At 46.2% G+C, this 20,549-nt stretch overlaps 1 protein-coding gene and 1 long non-coding RNA gene across 3 annotated transcripts; one reads left to right on the top strand and one right to left on the bottom strand.

Moving 5' to 3' along the window:
* Nucleotides 1-772: 772 nt before the first annotated feature.
* LOC140684573 (uncharacterized) lies at nucleotides 773-11,880 on the bottom strand. The gene is made up of 3 exons (XR_012057008.1): nucleotides 10,276-11,880; nucleotides 1,618-1,761; nucleotides 773-937 (listed from the first exon to the last, which is right to left on the bottom strand). It is a non-coding gene; the product is annotated as an uncharacterized lncRNA (long non-coding RNA).
* Nucleotides 11,881-11,948: 68 nt separating this feature from the next.
* NEUROD1 (neuronal differentiation 1) lies at nucleotides 11,949-14,506 on the top strand. Of its 2 annotated transcripts, XM_030277592.4 has the most exons (2): nucleotides 11,949-12,162; nucleotides 13,273-14,506. In XM_030277592.4, exon 2 carries the CDS (start codon nucleotides 13,282-13,284, stop codon nucleotides 14,371-14,373), a length of 1,092 nt encoding a protein of 363 aa, XP_030133452.1. In that variant the 5' UTR covers nucleotides 11,949-12,162; nucleotides 13,273-13,281; the 3' UTR covers nucleotides 14,374-14,506. The 2 variants fall into 2 exon arrangements, with proteins under 2 accessions (XP_030133452.1, XP_030133451.1); XM_030277591.4 differs by lacking the exon at nucleotides 11,949-12,162 and having other exon boundaries at nucleotides 13,267-14,506.
* Nucleotides 14,507-20,549: the final 6,043 nt, after the last annotated feature.

Raw genomic sequence — 20,549 nt, 5'->3', positions numbered from 1 at the left:
CCCTCTCCGTCTCCCTCTCCCTCTCCCTCTCTCTCTCCCTCTCCCGTCCCGGATTCGCGCCCGCCCGCCCCGCATCTCTCCCGGGTGGCGGCTGCAGCAGCGAGGAGCCCCAGTTTAAACACGCTGCGATTATCTAAATCCTAATCTGCCCGCTTTCTGCCGGTCTGGGACTCTGCAGTAATTAGCTGTGGTGGCGCACGAAGCGCAGAGATCAGCAGCCTGTCCCTGCGCCTTCAGCTAGTGGCACGGCTGAACGCGACCAGAAGTAAAGCAGCAGGTGAATAATACCGAAAATACAAATTTCAGTTTAGTACCAGGAAAATAAAGGGAAATACAGCGAGGGAAATTAAAACCTATGTAAATTGCACACAGTGATAACAAAAGAACAAATCGTGATGTTAAAATGTGAGGAAAACAGCCCAAATTCATCTAAAAATATGACACTGATAATTTTCAAGATGCACACTATATGAAATACAAGATGTCGAATTAGTTTACTAAGATATACATTGAGGTGCAACGCCCTAACTAAATACTAAAACCACAAGCAAAAATATTATTTTTAAAATACTGTAGAAAATGAAAGCTAAATTTGAAATGTGTTAAAGCATTTTATCGAGGCATACATAAATTAACGTATTTTAAATAAAGCCAATAAGAAAACCAGAAGATATTCTCCCGGAGCACAGAGAAAACCCCAAACAATAATAGGTAGCACATAAAAAATGAGTAACAGATGGACCAACTGGAGGATTGTGCTTAATGTAATTAACATTAGCACTTACTGGTAACGGTTAATGGTCCTATACCATCACACCTCCCAAAACAAAGCCTGATCAGGGACGCATCAAAAGACGTGAAGTGAACCCTGAGGCATAAGTGCCATTTAGATCATGTTGAAGACATTTTCATCAATCTTCATGGGAACTAACAGCTACTGGAGAGAAAGAAATGTGAGCAAGTTTCCATCTTGTAATCTCTGAATTTTCTTAAGTAACTAGACTTTCCCCCAAAAGTATTATATATGGCTAATTTCTTCTCGTGTCTTTGCTTCTACATCTGAAAGATTTACATCCCTTCACCTGTCATTCAATAATAGGATCCTATCTGAAAGCACCGTTCTTGCATTTTAAGACATGAGTATGAATTTATTGCAATTCTTCAAGAAGCCAAAGAAAGGTTTAGCATATATCAGATAAGGGTTTAAAAGGTGGAAATATTCATGTCACTAGAAAATCCTTTGCATTTTTTATTAGAGTTTGAAAAAAGTTTCCACCTGAAGTTGCTAAAATGCCTTTTTTTCAGTCACAATTATAGTTCTATTCAAAAGAACTTTCAATGAACTGATTGTTCATTCAGAACGCAGGTGTTATAAAAAATAATTATATGAGAAGAACACTTTTTGCTCATAAGATCTTGTTTTTGAAAGCTTATCAGTGTTGTAGGACTTACTTCAGAAAACTACAATGTGCTTCACTAGGTAAACCCAGATGGCACTCACTAGGTACTGAGGTTGGTTTCCTTTTAGCCTCTTCATCATGTTTAGAGAACAAAATTAAAAAAACAACCCAAAGCCTTGAGTCCTTCCTAAAAGCAAATACTACCGAGGAGAGATACCTATCGAATTATTTCGTATTCCCAAACACAGAGGCGGTTTGTGAGGCTGCGTTTTTGCCTTCTCGGGTCCGTCTGTAGGACAAGTTCTTCAGTGCCATCTCCTGGTGGGCGCGATCCGCAGGAAGACCGACTGTGGCGCCGAGCCTCAGGAGGGGTTGAGAAGACGAAATGTCAGTTAGATACTTATTTCTGCCAACTTATTAAACAGAATGACACAATCTAGCATCAGATAATATTTTTTTTTGCATATGAATTGTATAATTTGTACCAAGCTTTGTAATCCCACAGTACATACATATATACATATATATGAAATTACTTATGGAAATAAATGGGGCACACAGAGCATTACTGCTTCATGTCTAGAATATGTGAGAAAGTTTGGGTTTTTTTCCAAATAAATGCAAATGTGAAGGTGTCAGGGGATTGGTTGGTTTGGGTTTTTTTTCGGGGGGGGGGGGGTTGGTTTGGTTTTTCTGTTGGTTTGTTTGGTTTTGGTTTGGTTTTGTTTGTTTGTTTTCTTAGTTATCTTTCTTATTTTCATCATCTAATAAATATTTGCTCTATCAACTACACAATAAAAGGACATCCCCATCTTCTCTGCCTCAAAAATCAGGCAATTTTTGCAAAGGAGAAGAGGGTCACTGTCATTATCATCACTTTATTGCTGACTTTACAGCAACTCCTCTGTGCCATCTTCAATTATATATGTGCTGAGCTGGACTGAGGACAGAGGTGGAGAAAAGGAAATTTGTGCTCAGACATTAGTGCAGTTCCAGAGCAGGACGGAGCACCCCCAGACAGAATCCTGCTGCTGCATGAGCATGGCATTGTCCTGCAGGACAGGCAGAGGGGCCTGTTGAGGATACAGCAGCAATGCTGTGAGCTTCCATGGCCCCTGCAGATCGTGGAGCACAGCAGTACCTCTCTGCACATTTTAATTGTGCAAGGCAACTGGCAGCTGGTGTAAGTTGGAGACATTCTTCATCTTCTCTAATTTATTTTGGAAGTTGATTGGGAATGCAGGAGGCAAATGAGCACAGAAATGGCTCTAAGTTACCTTGTTTCACGTCCTCCCCCACTCCTCCCACTCATCTGCACAGCACTGCCCCCATCACCATCCATCTCTCCACCACAGCAGTAATACACACAAATGAACTTTGTGCAGGTGCTCCATTTCTTCTCTGTTGCCTGTAGGAAGCAAAATATCTGATCAATTATTTTTTGCTTCCTTTAATATTATAATGCCTGTATGTCACTAAAGGCTTGTTTCAGTCTCTTGTAAATTACCTCACCATAATGCTAAAGAATATTATCTCTAATTTGCATCTCAATGCAAAGAAATGAAGATATGTTCTCTTGCACTTAACTGGAAACAAAACAAAGCAAAGCCTTGCTTAAGTTGCCTTTAGCATAAAGTCTGTTTAAGAATTTCAGTTCTTTTTAAAAAGAATTCATAGAAAATACTAAATCTTTTTATTAAATAAATGTTAGCCTTAAGGTTGTTAGAAGCCAGCTTCCGATGGTTGATGCATGAAGTCCTGTGCCACTAGTGATGGACACTGAATGCCTCCTTCTCTGAGTCTCATGTGGACTCTTGTCTGTTTCTTCCCAAATATTGCTGTGAATCCTTTTACAGAATTCCCTCCAACCTGGTCTTAGACAAAATCAGTATTTGGCTGAATATTTTCTTGCTGGTTTTGTTTTTGACTAAAACAATTCTATTGGCCAGATAAATGAAAGCTGCCATCTCTTCAAACTGAAAATATAGATCTAAGCAGGATTGTGTGTCTGTTCTTCAGAGTGATGAGCACAGATGACACACCAGAGTTAACTTGGACTGAGAATGAAACATGTTGCAGATGAACAATGCAATGGGTAGGATGACATGGGCTTAAGCCATCCAGGGAGACTTCAGCTTCACTGAAAACCTCTCAGGGATAATATTTTCAGAGATCCAAACTAGGATAGGCAGGACTTCCCTTCTGCCATTCCTACAAAGCTAAAAATGAGGAAAAGGACAAAATACTGTAAATGTAATGTGATCCCATACTGGGCCAGGGCAAAGATTCATCTATACTGGTAATGTTTTCAGCAAGTCCATCCCAGATAGTTTAGTAAGGAGCAGAAAACAATGCAGTGTCACCAGTCCTGGCGGCTCAATGCAGAATCACATTGCAGCAGAAAAAGTGAGGGTCTCCCTCTATTCCTTTTCCCCCTCTCTCCCAGTCCTTATTCTCTCCTGGCTGTGTGCTTCTGCTTCTTATCCTGCATGTGTGAAGGTGTTTGTCATGTCTTCTATGAGACAATGTAGCCAGTTCAGTGACAAAAAGGTTTTCTCAACTGAGCATCACAGACTCAAGATCTGTATCAGAGGATGGAGCAGATTACACCAACAGGAGCAAAGGGAACAGAGAAATGGAATAGTAGGCAGAGGGAGTGAGCCTTCCCACCCTGAGCAGCATCAAGCTGTTAAATTTCTCCAACTGCACACCGTGACATCCTGCCCTGCAGAAATCACATGGCTTTTGCTGAGCCCTCAAGGCTACGTGCACCTACACTGTCACACCCGGGCTCATTTCCTCAATCCTTAATCCAAGGGTGGGAGCTGCCAACTGCTGGCCAGGCTGACTCCTCATCACTTCTGTGATCACATCACTACTCCTTCCCGTTCACAGCTCTCACACGTCTGTCCACAGCACCTACTGGATGAGCTGTCCCAAACTTTCAACAGAAAATTTGAAATCAAGGTGATCCAAGAAACTTATTACTACTTGTGGATCTGTAGTAGAAGAAATGGACTATAAATTACTTGAGATAGAGTAAATGCCTGACACCAACTGAAATTACTAACTCTTTTCAATAACAAATCATTTTAGAAATACAGATCTATCAGAGGTAGAGATTATGTGAACCTTGATTCCCCCCCCCCCCTCAATTTAATAGAAAACCAAACAAGAACACCTGCTGACAGTTGCTTTTCCATCCTGGACAACTGTAACCTTTAAATTAATTTTGGAAAGAATATGTAGTCATTGTCTTTATTGATAGTTTTACAGAGCATCAGTCTACCTAAAGATGACATGGATACAGAAGAACTACAGATGATAGCTTGAAATAGATCTTTGAAAAATACATCTTAATGTTATACTCCATATTTCTTCTTCCACCAACAATTTTAAAAAGTCAGGTGTAAAAATGCTAGATCTCATTCTTCGTTGTCTTGTCATTGGTTTTGAGGGGTTTTTTTTTGTGTAGCAACAAAGATTCTGTAAATACAACAGAAATACAAAAATCATAGATTTCTTCTCCACTGCTTCACATGTGCAATTGTTGACTACAGATCTGCAAGCCACTTGAAGAGTGACCTGGTGAGAATTCTCCATTTCTGTTGGAAGGAGAGGTTTAACACCCCCTTTCAACAGTGACCCCACTCTGCAAAGCAATGGAGAACAGGGTTATTTATTTGCTCTTGTTCAAGTGAACATAAACAACAAGATGCTCTAGCAAACTGACAATAGATTATTAACAAAGGGCCAGATGCTCTTATCCACTTGCAAGGGTGAAGAGAGAAAAAATGGGTAAATATTTATATTATCATAGTGGCATGTAACCGGAGCTCACTTGTAGAGAAAACAGTGATTTACAAGCATGTTCCTCCTCTCTTGGGAAACCACATAAACCAAGCAAAGGTTCAGCATTGAGAAAAAAACTCTAACAGAAGGAATAAGCCAGATGAGAGAGCTACAGGTTTATAGGACATACTTTTCTCTGGGCTCAGATGATGATTTGCAAAGAGAAATGTTTTCCTGGCCAAGACTCATCACAAATTAACAGGAAAGGTTCTACCTGTTACACAAGAGAAGTGAGTGTGCATTGTGACACACAACTTCAGTCCCAGCGCCTCAGAAACAGTCCCACCCAGAGCGTTGGGCTGATGCTCAGCATTAAGGATGTCTCTCTGCAAGTTTACTCCAGCCAGAACATCCTTAACTGTTGCATCACTGCCTGCTCATGCCAGAACTCCACTACAGCCAGCCTTTCTTCAAAGGGTGCCTGACAGGCTGCAGTGTGGAGACCATTCCCCATCTACTGCTTTTTTCAAGCTTGTCCACACCTCTCCCCCAGTCAATTAAAGTCACAGCCATCAGTTCTCTGACACTGAGCACCTCAACAAGGCTTGCATCTTCCCAGCTGAAAGGTCACAGAAAGTTAATTTTGCACAAGAACTTAAAATATTTTGGTGTTTGGGCATATTTTTTAACCTCATGAACATTTGCTTTTGAAAGTCCTTGGAACATAATTAAATTTTATTTATGTCTAGGTTTTGCTTGGTTTCAGCCCTAGAGCCTTAATATATACATACCTCCATGAGGTGAATTATAAGATTGCCCCCAGACAATGGAGGGCAATAAAATCACACTCCGCAGGAAGTGATATAAGAACAAAAATGCTTTTTTGGATGACAAGATTTTCTGTGAATCTTTGCAGTGAGAAGAGGGCAAAAAAGGCGTGCTATCTAATGCTTATCCTGTCCTTTGTGGATTAGAGGTTGAGACACCTCCTCAAGAAACAGAGAAGAAGCACACCATATCAGTGTACTTTTGGGATAATCACACTCATAGCTGGGATGGTTGATGTCCCAGGAGCATCTCTGAAAAGCAGACCCATGTGGTGAAACACACTCTTAGGCATTTGACACAATGTTGTGAGCTAACAGTGACAGTCATGGGTGTAAAAAGGGAGCAGTAACAGGAATGGCAGAGGAAGGACATCTCTTAAAATATGGTGATGTGTGTAACTAAGAATATCCTCATACATACCAAAAGTGCTTAGCAAGAGTTTCAGCTGTGGAAGTGACACTGTACAGTGATGGGAAATGATTCTCCATCGTGCCCAGCTCACTGTGGAGCGCTTAAAGCACAGATCCAGGTGTGAACTCACTCCAAGAGGTAAAAACAAAGCCGCATTACGTAATAAGATTTAATGATTATTTGAATCTCTTTTTCCATCCCTGTGGATCATTGATTTAACCTTTCTTGTTTTCTTCTCAGGATATTGCTTAAACAAGTAACCATGTTCTGAGATTAATCAGGACCATTTTTGTGTATAACCCTTTAAGAGCATTTTGGCTTTAACTTTCTTCAATAAAGGAGCACTAACTGAAGCAATAGATTTGCTAGGAAGTGCAAAATATTGGCAAAAATTTTCAGATTGGACGGCTATAGGGAACAAACACATAAGCTTTTATCTGCACAGCCTGGGGTTCAACTGCTATTTTCTCTCAAAGGAAAACAAAAGCAGACCTTTTAAAGCCACCACTAAGGAGATTTCTATTTAGAGAATATGCAATAACTCATATTGAGACAAGATTTTAATCTCAGCAAAGCTTTGGATAATCTGCTGGCACCTGTGTTTGATGCTCTTCCACCCCATTGCACTGCTTAGACTGAGGCCAAAGGCCAGATCCTGCAAGTGTGTTTGTGGCAACAGTCCTGCTTATGTGAGGGAGAGTTTTAGCAGAAAAGAGACAAAGACTGGGCAATCTGCCCTTGAAAATATCACCTGTGAGGAAATGACACCAATGTCATCATCTTTCATATTCCTTTGGAGCCTCATATTCTTTTTAACAAGCACTGCACCAACTGACATTGTTTGTTGTGGTAAATATGATACCAATGCCTTGTGTTGCCTTGCTTGAGGACACAGTGTGAAGTATACACCACTCAGTCTGAGGGAATCAGGAGAAAAGTAATACCTAGGATGATTTTAGAAAGAATTGGGAAAGGTTTTTTACATGTAAATCTCAGCTGCTGGAGGCTGTGCATCAGTCTGTGTGTGATCTAGAGAGATTTTTATAGAGGTTTCAGGATACATGTAAGCGGGGATGGGTTTGGTACTGTGTAGATACCATTAGAGATGCTGTGGAGTCTTGTTGCTGCTGAGGCCTCTGCATGCAACTGAGATGTGAGCTCCAGTTAACAAGTGTGATGTTTGTACAAGTTCAGCCTCTGCAGCTCAAGGAAAGAGAAATAAATGTACAAAATAAAAATGGGCTTGGGTTTGATAATTTGGGCACACAGTGAATGACGCTGTAAAAGGAGATAATGTGGCCAGGCATAGGAAAGAAAAGAAAAAAAAAATCTATATTGATGCATCTCACATAGATACATGTTTCTTTCATCCCCTTAAAAAATGAGCACTATTCATTTGAAAGGGTCAAAAATAACATCAGATTTCTCTCCTTCTTTGATGCTGTGATTCATGTGTCCCATTTTAAAGTCTACACCCTGTGAAGAGGAGTGCATTATCAAGGAAAGAGGCTTGCCAGGGACAGAAGGTAATTTCCCGTAGCAGGTGTGTACAGCAGGTGGTACACAGTGTACCTGCAACGAAAAGGTAGATTTAGGCTAAGATTTTATTTAATATGGAAAACTTATTGCATCCTGAGCCACTACTGGGGATGTGCCAAAAATCGTGTCTGCAGCATGATTTATTACGTGAAAATACCACCAAACTAATCAGTGGAGTTACTAATTAATACAAATCTGCATTTTTGCATAAGCAATTAGTGCAAAGAGAGTGCAGTGAAAGAGGAAGTTTGACTCATTTAATCTCAGTGTCTATTCAAGCGGAAAGACCCACTAGGGCAAGGCACTAGGATCTACATTTGGATTTTTTTTTCTTTTGATTAGTTAAAGGAACTAAAAGGTCAAATTATCAATATTTAATTCAAATGGAAATTCATTTGTTCAAGGGGAAAGAAAACACTTTATTTAAACAAGGTGGGACTCTCTGGGGGTAAATGCCTGGATCAAAAATAATTAGGTTTTGCAGTTACAACAGCATCTAAATCCCTTCTGATAAGAATCCTTTTTCCTAATAACAGAGGTGGTTTGACACCGATAGCAAAGAGTGCTGATGCTATTTAGACTGTAGCTCAGGAGGTAGCCAGTCTACCAAAACAATTTAGACATTTGCTTTAATGGTACGTACTTCTCTGATTTGTTTTTTTAATCAATTTGAATTATATTTTAAATCTATTGTGATTTCATAATTGTGTGCACTTGACTAAAAGAGTAATTTAAAAAGCTGATAATTAAACCTCGGTGGTGATGTATTTTCCATTAACTAAATAGAAGTTTACATTTATAGAATTAAAATAACAACAGCATTTATCTAGCAGGGAAAGGCTCAATAAAATTAATACACTGAGGTTTACGGGGGAAAGAGCAGAAAAAGCACCTTAATCAGCCGTACCAATTTTGGAGCCCAGATGTACATTGCGTCCTAGAGAGACGCTACGAAGCGGTCTCACCCCCCACCGAACCGGTACCGGAGCGGCCCTTCAAAGCGCTGTTGTCCCGCCGTGATTCCGAGCCGCGGCAGGCGGAGCAGGGCGGTGGGGCTGCCCTCTCCTCCCATGCCTTCCTCTCGCCGCAGCGTTTGGACACGGGCGAGCGGGGGAACACCGCGGGCAAACCCAGCCGGCCCTTCCCGAGCCCGATCCCCACGGCGGCGGCGGCTCCAGCCCCACGGTGCCATGCGGTGGGGTGGGACAGGGGGACAGGGACAGCGGGAAGAGACGTTTTCCCTTCTCTTTTTTTACTCGGGATAAGCTTCGTGTTTTGCGTGCGTGCCTCTCTGGAGAGGGAGAGAACGGGAAACCTGGCAGCGAAAGGAGAGAGCCCGAGCAGCGCGGGCTACCCGGGCAGTAAATCACTCGCTCAATTATAAGCGCGGCTTCCTCTCTCCAATAGCTCCAAGCTATTTGGGGAGGCATCTTTTCCCCGCACTCTCGCAGGTGCAATATGAATCAATTATCTTAATTAAGATAATGCCGCAAACCCAAGAGATTTCATCGGGAGCGGATTTCGCGCTCCGGACAACTGTAAGGCGTTTCCACAGCGCTGCTTCCCCCGCAACAAACCCCCCCTGCCCGCCCGGCTGGGACAGGGCTCGGCCCCAGCGGCGACCCGCGGAGGGGCCGCGCTCGCCGCCGCCGCAGCGGGCCCCAGGCGGCCCCGGGACCGCCTCCCGCCGCGGCCGGGGGCAGCAGCTGGGGCGGGAGCGGGGGGCGGCCGGGCCGGACCGAGCTTTGTTGGGACGCGTGCGGTTCGCGTGCCGCGCCGCGGGAGGAGGGGAGGGGGGCGGGAAGCAAGCTAGGGAGGGAGGAAGGGCAGAAAGGAAAAAGAAAAATAAAGTGTAAGGAAAAGGGAAAAAAAAAAGAAAATAAGGAAAGAGAAAAAGAAAGGGGAAAGGAAAAGACAAAAGGGAAAAAATAAATAATAAAAAATATATAGAAAATAAAATCAAAGGATTCGGGAGGAAAAACAAACAGAAGCCGAATTAGAAGCCAGATGGAGAAGGAGGAGTCTGTAGGTCAGGGAGAAAAAAATAGGCACGCTTGGAGCGATAAAACCAAGCGGCTGCGGGAAGAGGAGAACGGGGAAGGTGGGAAACTGGAGCCGTTGAGCCAGGGGACGGCCCGAGTAGGGGAGGCAGAGCCGACTGCCTGCGAGAACCGGGTGTAGAAGCAGCGCCGAAGCAGCGGGAAGAGCGGGAAGGATGAAGGCGGAGCGGCAGAGAGCCCCGGCGCCCCCGCAGCGCAGCGCTCGTCCCTGGCCCCGACGGGCGGCTCGGAGCAGCGCCTCGTACCTGTCGGCCCGGCTCCTCCACGGCCACGAGGGTGCCATCGCCAATCAATCACCGACTGGGACGGAACGAGCCGGGCTCGGCGGGCTTAAGCCCCTCTGTCCGACTGCCTGCTTCTTCATTTGTCTCTCTAGTTACCTGCCAATCGACAACGTGTTGATTTTATTTTGCTCCCAGGGAAGATGACTGACTGTGTTCATCACACTCAGAAGCACACGAGCACCCCAAAGTTCTCACCGCTCCCCGAGATCCAGTTTTGTGCCGGTGCCCTCCCAATATTTTTGCCGAGCGTTTCCCCAGCGCCCCAAATTCCCAGGTGTATTCCCAGACAGACCCATTCAAAGGGACATTTTCCAGCAACCGAGACAGGGATGGACCAGACCCATCTCTCTCCTGCGCTCTCCAAACTCGTTCGAACCTCACTGCCTCCAAAACGCGTCCGTTCCAGCAGCGCGGCTGCCCCAGCAGCTCCCGTTAATGGGGTCGCGCTCTCTCGGGGGCTGCCGGCCCTGCAGGAGGCCCGGCCCAGCCGCCCGGGGTACGGGCAAGCTGCCGGACCCTGGCCCGGGGGCGCCTCTATGGCCAGAGCAGGCTCGCCACGGGCAGGGGCTACCCACCGGTGGGTCGGCGCCGGCGCTTCTCTCCCCTCTGTGCCCCAGGGAAGGGCCGCAGCCGCGGGTGACCCGAGGGTGCCCGCTCCAGCCCCACCCGCCGGACCTGGTGGAACACACCGCGTGCTGGTCCTCGCTTCCCACAGAGTACTGGCCGGCTTTGACACAACAAAAAGTAGCTGGTTGCCCTCTGTATTTTATTGCCGGGAAGGCGAACATCCCCGGAGTCCCCTCCTGCTGCCCCGCCGGCCCCGAGCTATGTAGGTCACCAACAGGAGAGAAACATTTCAGAAATAACCCGACTTGGAAAATTATCTTCCAAATTCATCTCCTTAGGGTGGAATTATTTGTTTCTCATTTAAAGCCTCAAGAGGTGAAAATAATTCTATTTTTATTGAATAAATATCCGGATAATGCGAGCCGGTAGCACAGCTATAATGCGAGGGGGCTATCTCCCTCCTTAAAGCGCATCCCTAAGGTTTGGCGGCGTTTGCAAACTCCGCCGAGGCGTTTAAAGACTCTAAAGCCACCCACTCGGCGTCTTTCTTCCAAACTTTCCGTTAACCGGCAGTATTCCCACCGAAAACCCGTGAAAAGCGAGCCGGCAGGTGTGCGTGTGCGTGTGTCACAACAGCCCCGGGACGTCCGTTTTCCCCAGCACCGGCGAAAACCGGAGAAAGAGGAGGGGGCCTGTGGCGGCGAGAGGGCGACAAGGACTGGGACGGGGAGTCTCGGGGGGTCGGAGGCGCCCGTTAGGAGATGTGGGGGGGGGGGGGGGCGGCGGGGACCCTCTGTGGCCGCCGCCCAGAACAATGGGAACAATGCGGCTCGGCGGTGCTGTGGCGGTGCTGTGCCGGAGCCGTGGCGGTGCTGAGGCTGTGGCGGTGGCGGTGCTGTGGCGGTGACAGATGGCGCGGCCCGCGGGTCAGCGCGGGCGTGGCGGCTCCGCGGGCGGGCGCGCGGCCGCATACAAATCAGGGGCGTCACGTGGGGGGGGCGCCGCGCGCCTGACGTGGGCGGCCATATGGCGCGTGCCACCGGGCGGGGCGGGGCGCGGGGCGGGGCGCAGGCGCGCGGGGCGCGGCGGCCGCGCGGCGGCCGGGTCCCGGTGCCGGCCCCCCGCCGCGCATCCTCCGTCCCGCTATATAACGGGGGGAGCCCGGCGCCGGGCAACCTCGGGAAAAAAAACGCCACACGCACACACGCGCGGCGCCCCCGCACGGAGAGCTGTGCCGGGGTTATGAGACCGTCACCGCGCAGGAGAGGCTGAGCAACGGAGGTAACGGGAAACCGGGTTTTACCCCCGCGGGAAAAGGGTTCGCGGCGGCTGCCGGGGTGGGAGAGGACCCTGCGACGTCGGGGCGGACGGGATATGCCTCTGCCAGAACGGCTCCAGGTTTTATTGTCACTTGCGGTCGTTCCCGCTGGTGTGTGCGGGCACACCTGTATCCATCCATATACGCACGCGTACGTGTGTGTATACATATATATATGTAAATGTGTATGTGCGTCCATGTACACATATAAATGTGTATATGTACGTCCCTTTATTACATTGTAGAGACGCATATTGCATATGTTACTGTGCTTCCGCCGATGAACCTCCGAACTTTCGGCTCCCTTTCCTCGGCGGAGCGCGATCGCCGCGGTCCCAGCGCAGGCTGTGCCTCGGCGGCCGTACAGCATTGTTTCTTCCCGGTGTGCCTGACGCTACCGGGGGCCCCTCGCAACCCCACACGGGAAGCAGAGGACCCGTTTGCAACAGAGGGGACGACGGGGACGGGAAGCCGGGGCCGGTCCCGCACCTGTTACCCCGGGCAGGGGCCGCGCGGCCCCGCCGCGGGCGCCCGGTGACAGTCCTGCGGGCGAAGGCGGGACCGGGGCGCAGGTGCTCGGCGCCCGCCGGGCGGCACAAGCCCCACGCAAGGAGGTGACAAGGGGGAGCCACGGAGAACGGCGGGGACGGGCATCGCAGGAGCTATCCGTCCCTGCAGGTGCCCTGTGTGTCCGTGCGTCCTCCTTCCTGTAGTCGGTAAAAATGTTTAAAGATTATTTTGGAGCAAAACGAAACAAAACAACCCAGGCTTGGTCCACTTGCGTCGTGCCGCCCGGGCTGGCTCCCGCACGCATAATCTGCTTATATTCCCCGCTAATATCGGCGAGTTACATAATGGTATTTGAACATATGTCAACTTAATTACAAGGCAGAAACGCGGAGACAATTAAAAGTTTGCCCTGGCACGGTGGGGAATCCAGGGCTTCCCTCGGGAGGGGGCGGCGGGACCGGGGAGCGAAGCACGGGCAACTTCTCCCCGCGGGCGGTCGCACGGGGCCACGGCCGCTGATCCGGGTGCTGACACGTCTCTTTCCTGTCTCCTCCGCCATGCAGAGGCTCACCATGACCAAGTCGTACAGCGAGAGCGGGCTGATGGGCGAGCCCCAGCCGCAGGGCCCCCCGAGCTGGACGGACGAGTGCCTCAGCTCCCAGGACGAGGAGCACGAGGTGGACAAGAAAGAGGAGGACCTGGAGGGTCTGCACGCTGAGGCCGAGGAGGACTCCCTGCGGAACGGAGAGGAAGAGGACGAGGAAGACGACTTGGACGAAGAGGAGGAGGAAGAGGAGGAGGAGGAAGACGACGACCAGAAGCCCAAGAGGCGGGGCCCCAAGAAGAAGAAGATGACCAAGGCGCGCATGGAGCGGTTCAAGCTGCGGCGCATGAAGGCCAACGCCCGGGAGCGCAACCGCATGCACGGGCTGAACGCGGCCCTGGACAACCTGCGCAAGGTGGTGCCCTGCTACTCCAAGACGCAGAAGCTCTCCAAGATCGAGACCCTGCGCCTGGCCAAGAACTACATCTGGGCACTTTCCGAGATCCTCCGCTCGGGCAAGAGCCCGGACCTGGTGTCCTTCGTGCAGACCCTCTGCAAGGGCCTGTCGCAGCCCACCACCAACTTGGTGGCCGGCTGCCTGCAGCTCAACCCGCGGACTTTCCTCCCCGAGCAGAGCCAGGAGGTGCCGCCGCACGTGGCGGCGGCGGCGGCGGCGGCGGGCGCGCCCTTCCCGGCGCATCCCTACCCCTACCAGTCGCCGGGCTTGCCCAGCCCGCCCTACGGCACCATGGACAGCTCCCACCTCTTCCACCTCAAGCCGCCGCACGCCTACGGCGCCGCGCTGGAGCCCTTCTTCGAGAGCGGGCTGGCGGAGGGCGCCAGCCCCGCCTTCGACGGGCCGCTCAGCCCGCCCCTCAGCGTGAACGGCAACTTCTCCTTCAAGCACGAGCCGGCCGCCGACTTCGACAAGAGCTACGCCTTCTCCATGCACTACCCCGCCGCCGCCGCCGCGCTGGCCGCCGCGCCCGCCCACGCCGCCATCTTCCCGCCCGCCGCCTCCCGCTGCGAGATCCCGGTGGACGGGCTGGCGCCCTACGAGGGCCACCCGCACCACGAGCGCGTCCTCAGCGCCCAGCTCAACGCCATCTTCCACGACTGAGCCTCCCCGCCGCAGCGAGGGCCGGGGGAGCCGCGCCCCGCCGCCCGCCACCGCCTTGTTCCCAGCGGGCGGCCCGGCGGGTCCCGCCGCCGCCGCGGCCCCGCTCGCCCGCTGTCTTTGCGACGCTGTAAATTGGGGTAGGGGCATTGGGATCGCGTCAATTACCTGATCGGGATAACAAAATCACAAGCAATAATTAGGATCTATGCAATTTTTAAACTAGCGATGGGCCAATTACAAAATATATATGAAATCTATATTTTTCAACCAACGTTTTACTACTTGTTACCTTTCCCATGCTGAATTATTTTGTTGTGATTTTGTACAGAATTTTTAATGACTTTTTATAACGTGAATTTCCTATTTTAAACCATGCAGCTTCATCAATTTTTATACATATTGGAAAGGTAGAATTATATCTAATTTATACAAAATGATTTAACTAATTTAAACCAGCAGAAAAGTGCTTAGAGAAGTTATGTTGCCTTAGCACTTCTTTCCTTTTCAAATAGATAAAGAAGAAAAAACAATGCACAATCCGGACAATTTCTTTCCCATCCAAGTCTCTTCTTTTCCCATTTTTTTTTTCTATTTTCTTTATTTCTTTTTCCTTTACCCCGTACAATAAGAACCAGATCCCCTAGGTCTTGAGAAGATATAAGAACGATAGACTTATTTTCTATTAAAACATATCATTTCAACACATTACTTGCACAAACTTGTATATAAAGATTATAAGCAAATGCCAACACCCTTTTTAAATCGAAAGCTGCTTGACTATCACATACAATTTGCACTGTTTCTTTTAGTCTTTGAACCCCTTGGCATTCCGGCTTTTTGGTTTATTGGATTTGTTTGTTTTGGTTTTTCTTTTCTTTTTTTTTTTTTTTTTAAGATAACTTGAAGATGTTAATGTTTCCAGGCGCTATAAATGCATGATTTTATACATGTTCACACAATCCGTGGTTGTCATATGCGCATTTTATAAATCTGAACCGAAATCTAATCAGGTTGTTAAAGTCGGGCTATATACCTATTGTAGTCGATTAGTACGGTAGCTTGAAACAAATTCAAACCATTTAATCCGTAATTAGAACAATAGCTATTGCATGTACAATGCAGTCCAGAATAAGTGCTGTTTGAAATGTAACGCTGGTTCAACTGGAATCAATCTGTACTGTAATTTTGTTTGTAATCCTGTATATTATGGTGTAATGCACACTGGGATTTTAGAAAAAAATATCCATCCTTTGGCAACAACATAGTATTGAACATTTGGTCGAATGTTGCATTTTTCCTTAAATGTGATTTTTTTTTTCTTAGTGTAAGTAATTCCTATGGGATTATTGTTTTATTCGGATAGCTCATGAAAGGTGCAACACTTATTATTTGTAGAATAAAATTGGACTAAAAAATGGACACGGATTCTTTACTTACCTTGAGAAGCACACGGGGTGGGGGGCGGCGGGGGCGTTCGTTTGTTTACAGCGAGCCCGGCTATTTGCAATGCTGATTTGTTGAATGAGGGGAACGGGGCAGAAGCGCAGTTCGCCTGGGAGCTGCGGCTGCCAGCTCCCGTACCCGCCCGGGCAGCTCAGCCCGGCCCTGCGGTCCCGGGCTGTCCGCCTTCAGCCCCGGGCTGTCCGCATCCAGCCCCGGTCGGGACCGCACACCGGGAGCGGGCGCTTCGGCCCCGGCGTGGCGGCAGCAGGTGAGCTTTCCCCCGGGCAAGGCAGACCTGAACCCGCGCCATCGATTCATCGTCCCCTCCTCTTCCCAGACGGGAAATGTATTCCTTTAATCTTCGCTGATTATTCTGAGGCTTAAGAAACCCGGAGACACAACCTGCGGGAGAGCAATTCCCCTAATGACCAGGATCAATTATCAACAGGTCTTTGCCTCCGACCATCAGAAACAGATTTAAGACGTTACCTGAAATACTTTATATGAAGTCTGTCACAAAAGCTGAGGTATTTCATAAATATTTCAGCTAAATCCAGCAGAAAGTAAGCAAGCTTTCCTGTGGATGAGGGCATTTTCTTTCCCCCAGGAGAAATCAAGCTTCTGGCGTCTATTTTAAAGGTGTTTGTAGCTATGGAAATCCAACGTGTAAGCATGCAAACCTGTCCTAGCAGTTCAGCAGCCCCTGCTGCCAGGCTTCCCCGTTAAAAACATGCTAAAATTTAATTGTGATGCCGCCTGATGCATTTTGCAGCATCTCCCTGCATTTTGCCGGAGCCTGCAGCTCCACACTAGAAAACTGTTGCTGAATCTGAAATGAAAGAACACAAAATGCAACTTTTCAAGCACCTATTAACCTTTCACAATCAGTGGCAATACAGGTAAGTGTGCCTCAGAAAACACGAGGGAGATAAATTAATGATGATTTTTCAGATAAAATTGAAAAAGCTGACCCAGGTTTGCTTGCCTTTTGGTTATGTGCCTTCTTCCTAAATACAAGGATTCTTCTAGTCAGTCAAGGGGCAACTCACATGCCACCATCTTTTATTCAAAGGCAGGCACAGATGTTCCTTCTGCAGGGGAGGTTTTAATTTATGAAAATGATATTGTTTATGCATGAATGCACTCTGCATAACACACAGTACTTCCATCTGATGAGAGAAATACCACAGAACCAGTGCCAATGTCAGGAACATATTCTGCAAATTTAGTCGCTTAAATGTTTAATGAATATTTGGAAGGCATTTCCAAAGCACAAGAAACCTTTTCGATTACCTTTTCTTTTTCCACTGTTGATAACAAAATTCAACTCCTCCAGCCAATGCAACCTACTTAAAAGATCTACCTAGGCTATCTCAGTATTTGCTACTGTGATACTTCAGAGAAAGTAATATTTTAATGTTATGAGCAATTTAATAAGGAAAATTAATTAGGCATTTTATAACTAGAGGCTCTATTTTACAAATCACTTGCGAGTTTTCAATTAGTTTTGGGTGTTTTTTCCCCTACCACCACCCTTATAAAATACTGGAGACCTTCCCCCCTCCCCTGCTTTGCTGATGCGTCTGATGTCTCCGTGATATTTCTTTCCTACTATTAACATCAAGCCAAATGTTGAAATTTCTGCTCATAACTCCCACAGGAAGATCTATCAAGGTCTCTTTTAATGGAAAGAATTACTCACACTGTTCCTGTCCTATGAACATTTCACTAATTAACTAAGGCTATAGTGGGATTAACCAACTTCCGCATGCAGAGAAAACTCTAGGGTTGATTTGTACCCACACACACATTGGGTCAGCCAGCACAGGCCTAAAACTCTATTTCTAGGGCTGGTTGTGACCAATGGCCTTTCTCTTCTTCTTTATGATGTACTTCTGACAGCAGAAATTGCTCTGCTACCAGTGCATGCTTGAGGTTAAATCTGCAGGTATGGTATATGAGAAACAGGCACGACTTGCAGCTGTTCCCTTCTTGGCGCTCTGGAACAACAGAAGAGGATCTGCGGAGGTTGTGGACCCATTGTCGGCTGTGACACACACAGCTGAGGAGTCTGAAATGACGGAAATCCAGGATACATCCACAAGATGCCCGGGAGACTAAACCCTCCGGTTTTACCTAGCCCAAATGAAAAATGTGCCTGAACGACATCTGACCTTGGTCCAGTGCACTCAGAAGGAGTCTCTAGGCGAAGGGAAGTAGATTCAGAAAAAAACAAGATTCCTGAATTCACCAGAAGAAAACAGAGAGCCACTTTCTCCAAAAGATACTGTTACAGAATTTTAATAAAATAACATGGAAAAGCAACATGCAATTCCAGAGGAAATAAGGATTAATAGAAATAATTCTAAATTAAGTACTGAGTAAAATAGAAAATAAAACAATTATTTTCTATCTTCCGTAACAGTAAAGAAATCTTGCAATTATTTCAATATTGTAACTGATTAAAACTAGATCCACCGTGACCTTATCAATTGCTTTTGACATATTAAAAACATTAGTTTATTTTTTTTTTTTAATACAATACTTCTGGTCAGAGAAACATCCTTTCAAATAGTTTTAAAAACTACAGAGTTACATTTCATTCTCTTTTATATATATAAGAAGTATTTTAAGATTAAAAAAAAAAAAAAAACCAAAACCAAAACCCACTCATTTCTCACTCATTTCTATTGAGGGAGAACAGAAATGAAACTTGGAGTTCTGCCTGGTGCTGTATCAGGGATAATATGCAGAAATTGCTCTTTGTTTTTATTGACCAAAATGGGTTCTATGGTAATTATTTCAGAAATTATAAATGGTCTACATTCTTTCCTTAGCTGAAAATCCCGTATTATAATAAATCCTTGAAAAACATAGTACATAAATACATACTGCAATAGTGAGCTGAAGATCTACAAATACAATAATATCTACTTAAGTGTTTTTTAAATAATTCATATATGTGTTTAACAAACTGTCAGAGGCTATGCAATACAAAATTAAAACTGACAATGCTCTCAAAGCATTCTCTTAAGTATTTAGGTTGCCTACAGGGTATGTAAAACATAGAATATCAGCCCTAGTTTTCAGTTTTCTAGCTTGTAGTAGTTTGCAGCATAGACTTAACTGCATTTTGCATGAAATAAAAGCAACTAATATTTACATGTTTACCAACACTGTGACAATAGAAAGCAGTAGAAAATAAGATTCAGAGGGAAAAAAATTACCTTAAAAAGATAGCACACCAACTTTAATGCAAAGAAAAGACAATATAATCTGATCAATACATTCTCATTTCATATTCTTCCTATTACCAGATTTTCCTCTATTGTTCTGATTAAGAAGAATTTAAGTTGATTATATCAGGGAATATCAGGAATGGCTGCAACTTCAGGCTGCATTTCTGCGGCTTCTTATACCTGCATAATAATTTCACTTGTCTTTGTTCTCTTTGCAAAGGTTTGTCCATTTCCTTACCTACTTATCTTTCTCTGTTCTTTAAGGCTTTCCTTCTTTTGAAAATTTGAAGATGTTTAGCAATAGTAATGTTCTCTTCTGCAGACCATTTATACCATTTTCCTTTGGAATAATTTATGGCTTTGCTTATCATGCAAAAAATTTGGTGTTCTGCTTAACGTCAGTTCATGGTAAACCAATTCAGAGCTGAATTAATATTAAGAGGTACAAAAGATTATTTTCTAAAGTAGAAATGTAAGAAAGCAGCATACATAGGAGAGCTCATATCTGTGAATGAACAGCTGAAGTATAACTGACAATACACTAAACTCTCATTGTATAAACACATACTGTAGCCAGAAAAACATACAAGCCAAGGGTATGCTGCCAACTTCAAAATTCAAGTTGCTCCAGAAGGAAGTCTCCATTAGCTACAGAAAACAAGTCAACTACCAGAAATATTCAGTCAAAAGCTCTGGAATGAGGATAAGATATTTTCCCGAGTGTCCCCTCATCACTTTTTGTCTAAATTCCTGTTCCTTAACTTGAACATCACATTTCTTATGAATCCAAAACTGGCCTAAATACCTCATTGCATTTTTACAGACACTTTTTTTGAGGTGGGAGGACATATTTTACAATACCAAGCTTTACCTGCTTGCTGTTCTTCAGTTAACACTAGTTATGCTTCCCTCAGTCATTATTTCTGTCACAGGTTGTCCTACTTCTTTCTTTACTTCACAAGGTTCTTCTGGAAAAGAGTTCTGAGGCTCTCACTGCTTCTTAGCATCTAGAGAGCAAGGGATGATTCCCAGAAAGAGACATTGTTAATTTAGGAGAGCTTAGCTCCTCTGCTTCTTTCCTACAACCACCTAGTCCAGAGGATGCTTCCCTCTCCTAGGCCATCTGGTTGTGCTCAAGGCCAGCACTCTGACCTGGGACAAAACCTCCCCTGGTTTTGTCAACAAAAACTGAGAACAAACTCTAAGAAACCATGAGGGAGATGTCGCCTCCCTCATGCAAGATCTGTGATTTAGAAGAGGCAGCATGGCGTCTGCCTTCATCTTATTGCAGCCACGTCTGTGCCATATCCAGGTCCTGAGCCACAAACTTGATATTCTTGTCTGACTTTGGACCTGCCTTGATAACACAAGTTTCCCTGGTGGCTGCTGGGCTAGCACTAACAATGGCTGCTGTCACCTGACCTGACCTAATGACTCTGCTTTTCAGCTTGATGCTGGACCTACCTCGATACAAGGGGTTTGTCTGGCTATCTG

This window comes from Taeniopygia guttata, chromosome 7 (genome assembly GCF_048771995.1).
Source record: "Taeniopygia guttata chromosome 7, bTaeGut7.mat, whole genome shotgun sequence".
Classification (NCBI taxonomy): Eukaryota; Metazoa; Chordata; class Aves; order Passeriformes; family Estrildidae; genus Taeniopygia; species Taeniopygia guttata.
The sequence above is the reverse complement of the archived record's forward strand: the minus strand, read 5'-3'. Positions and strand labels throughout refer to the sequence as shown.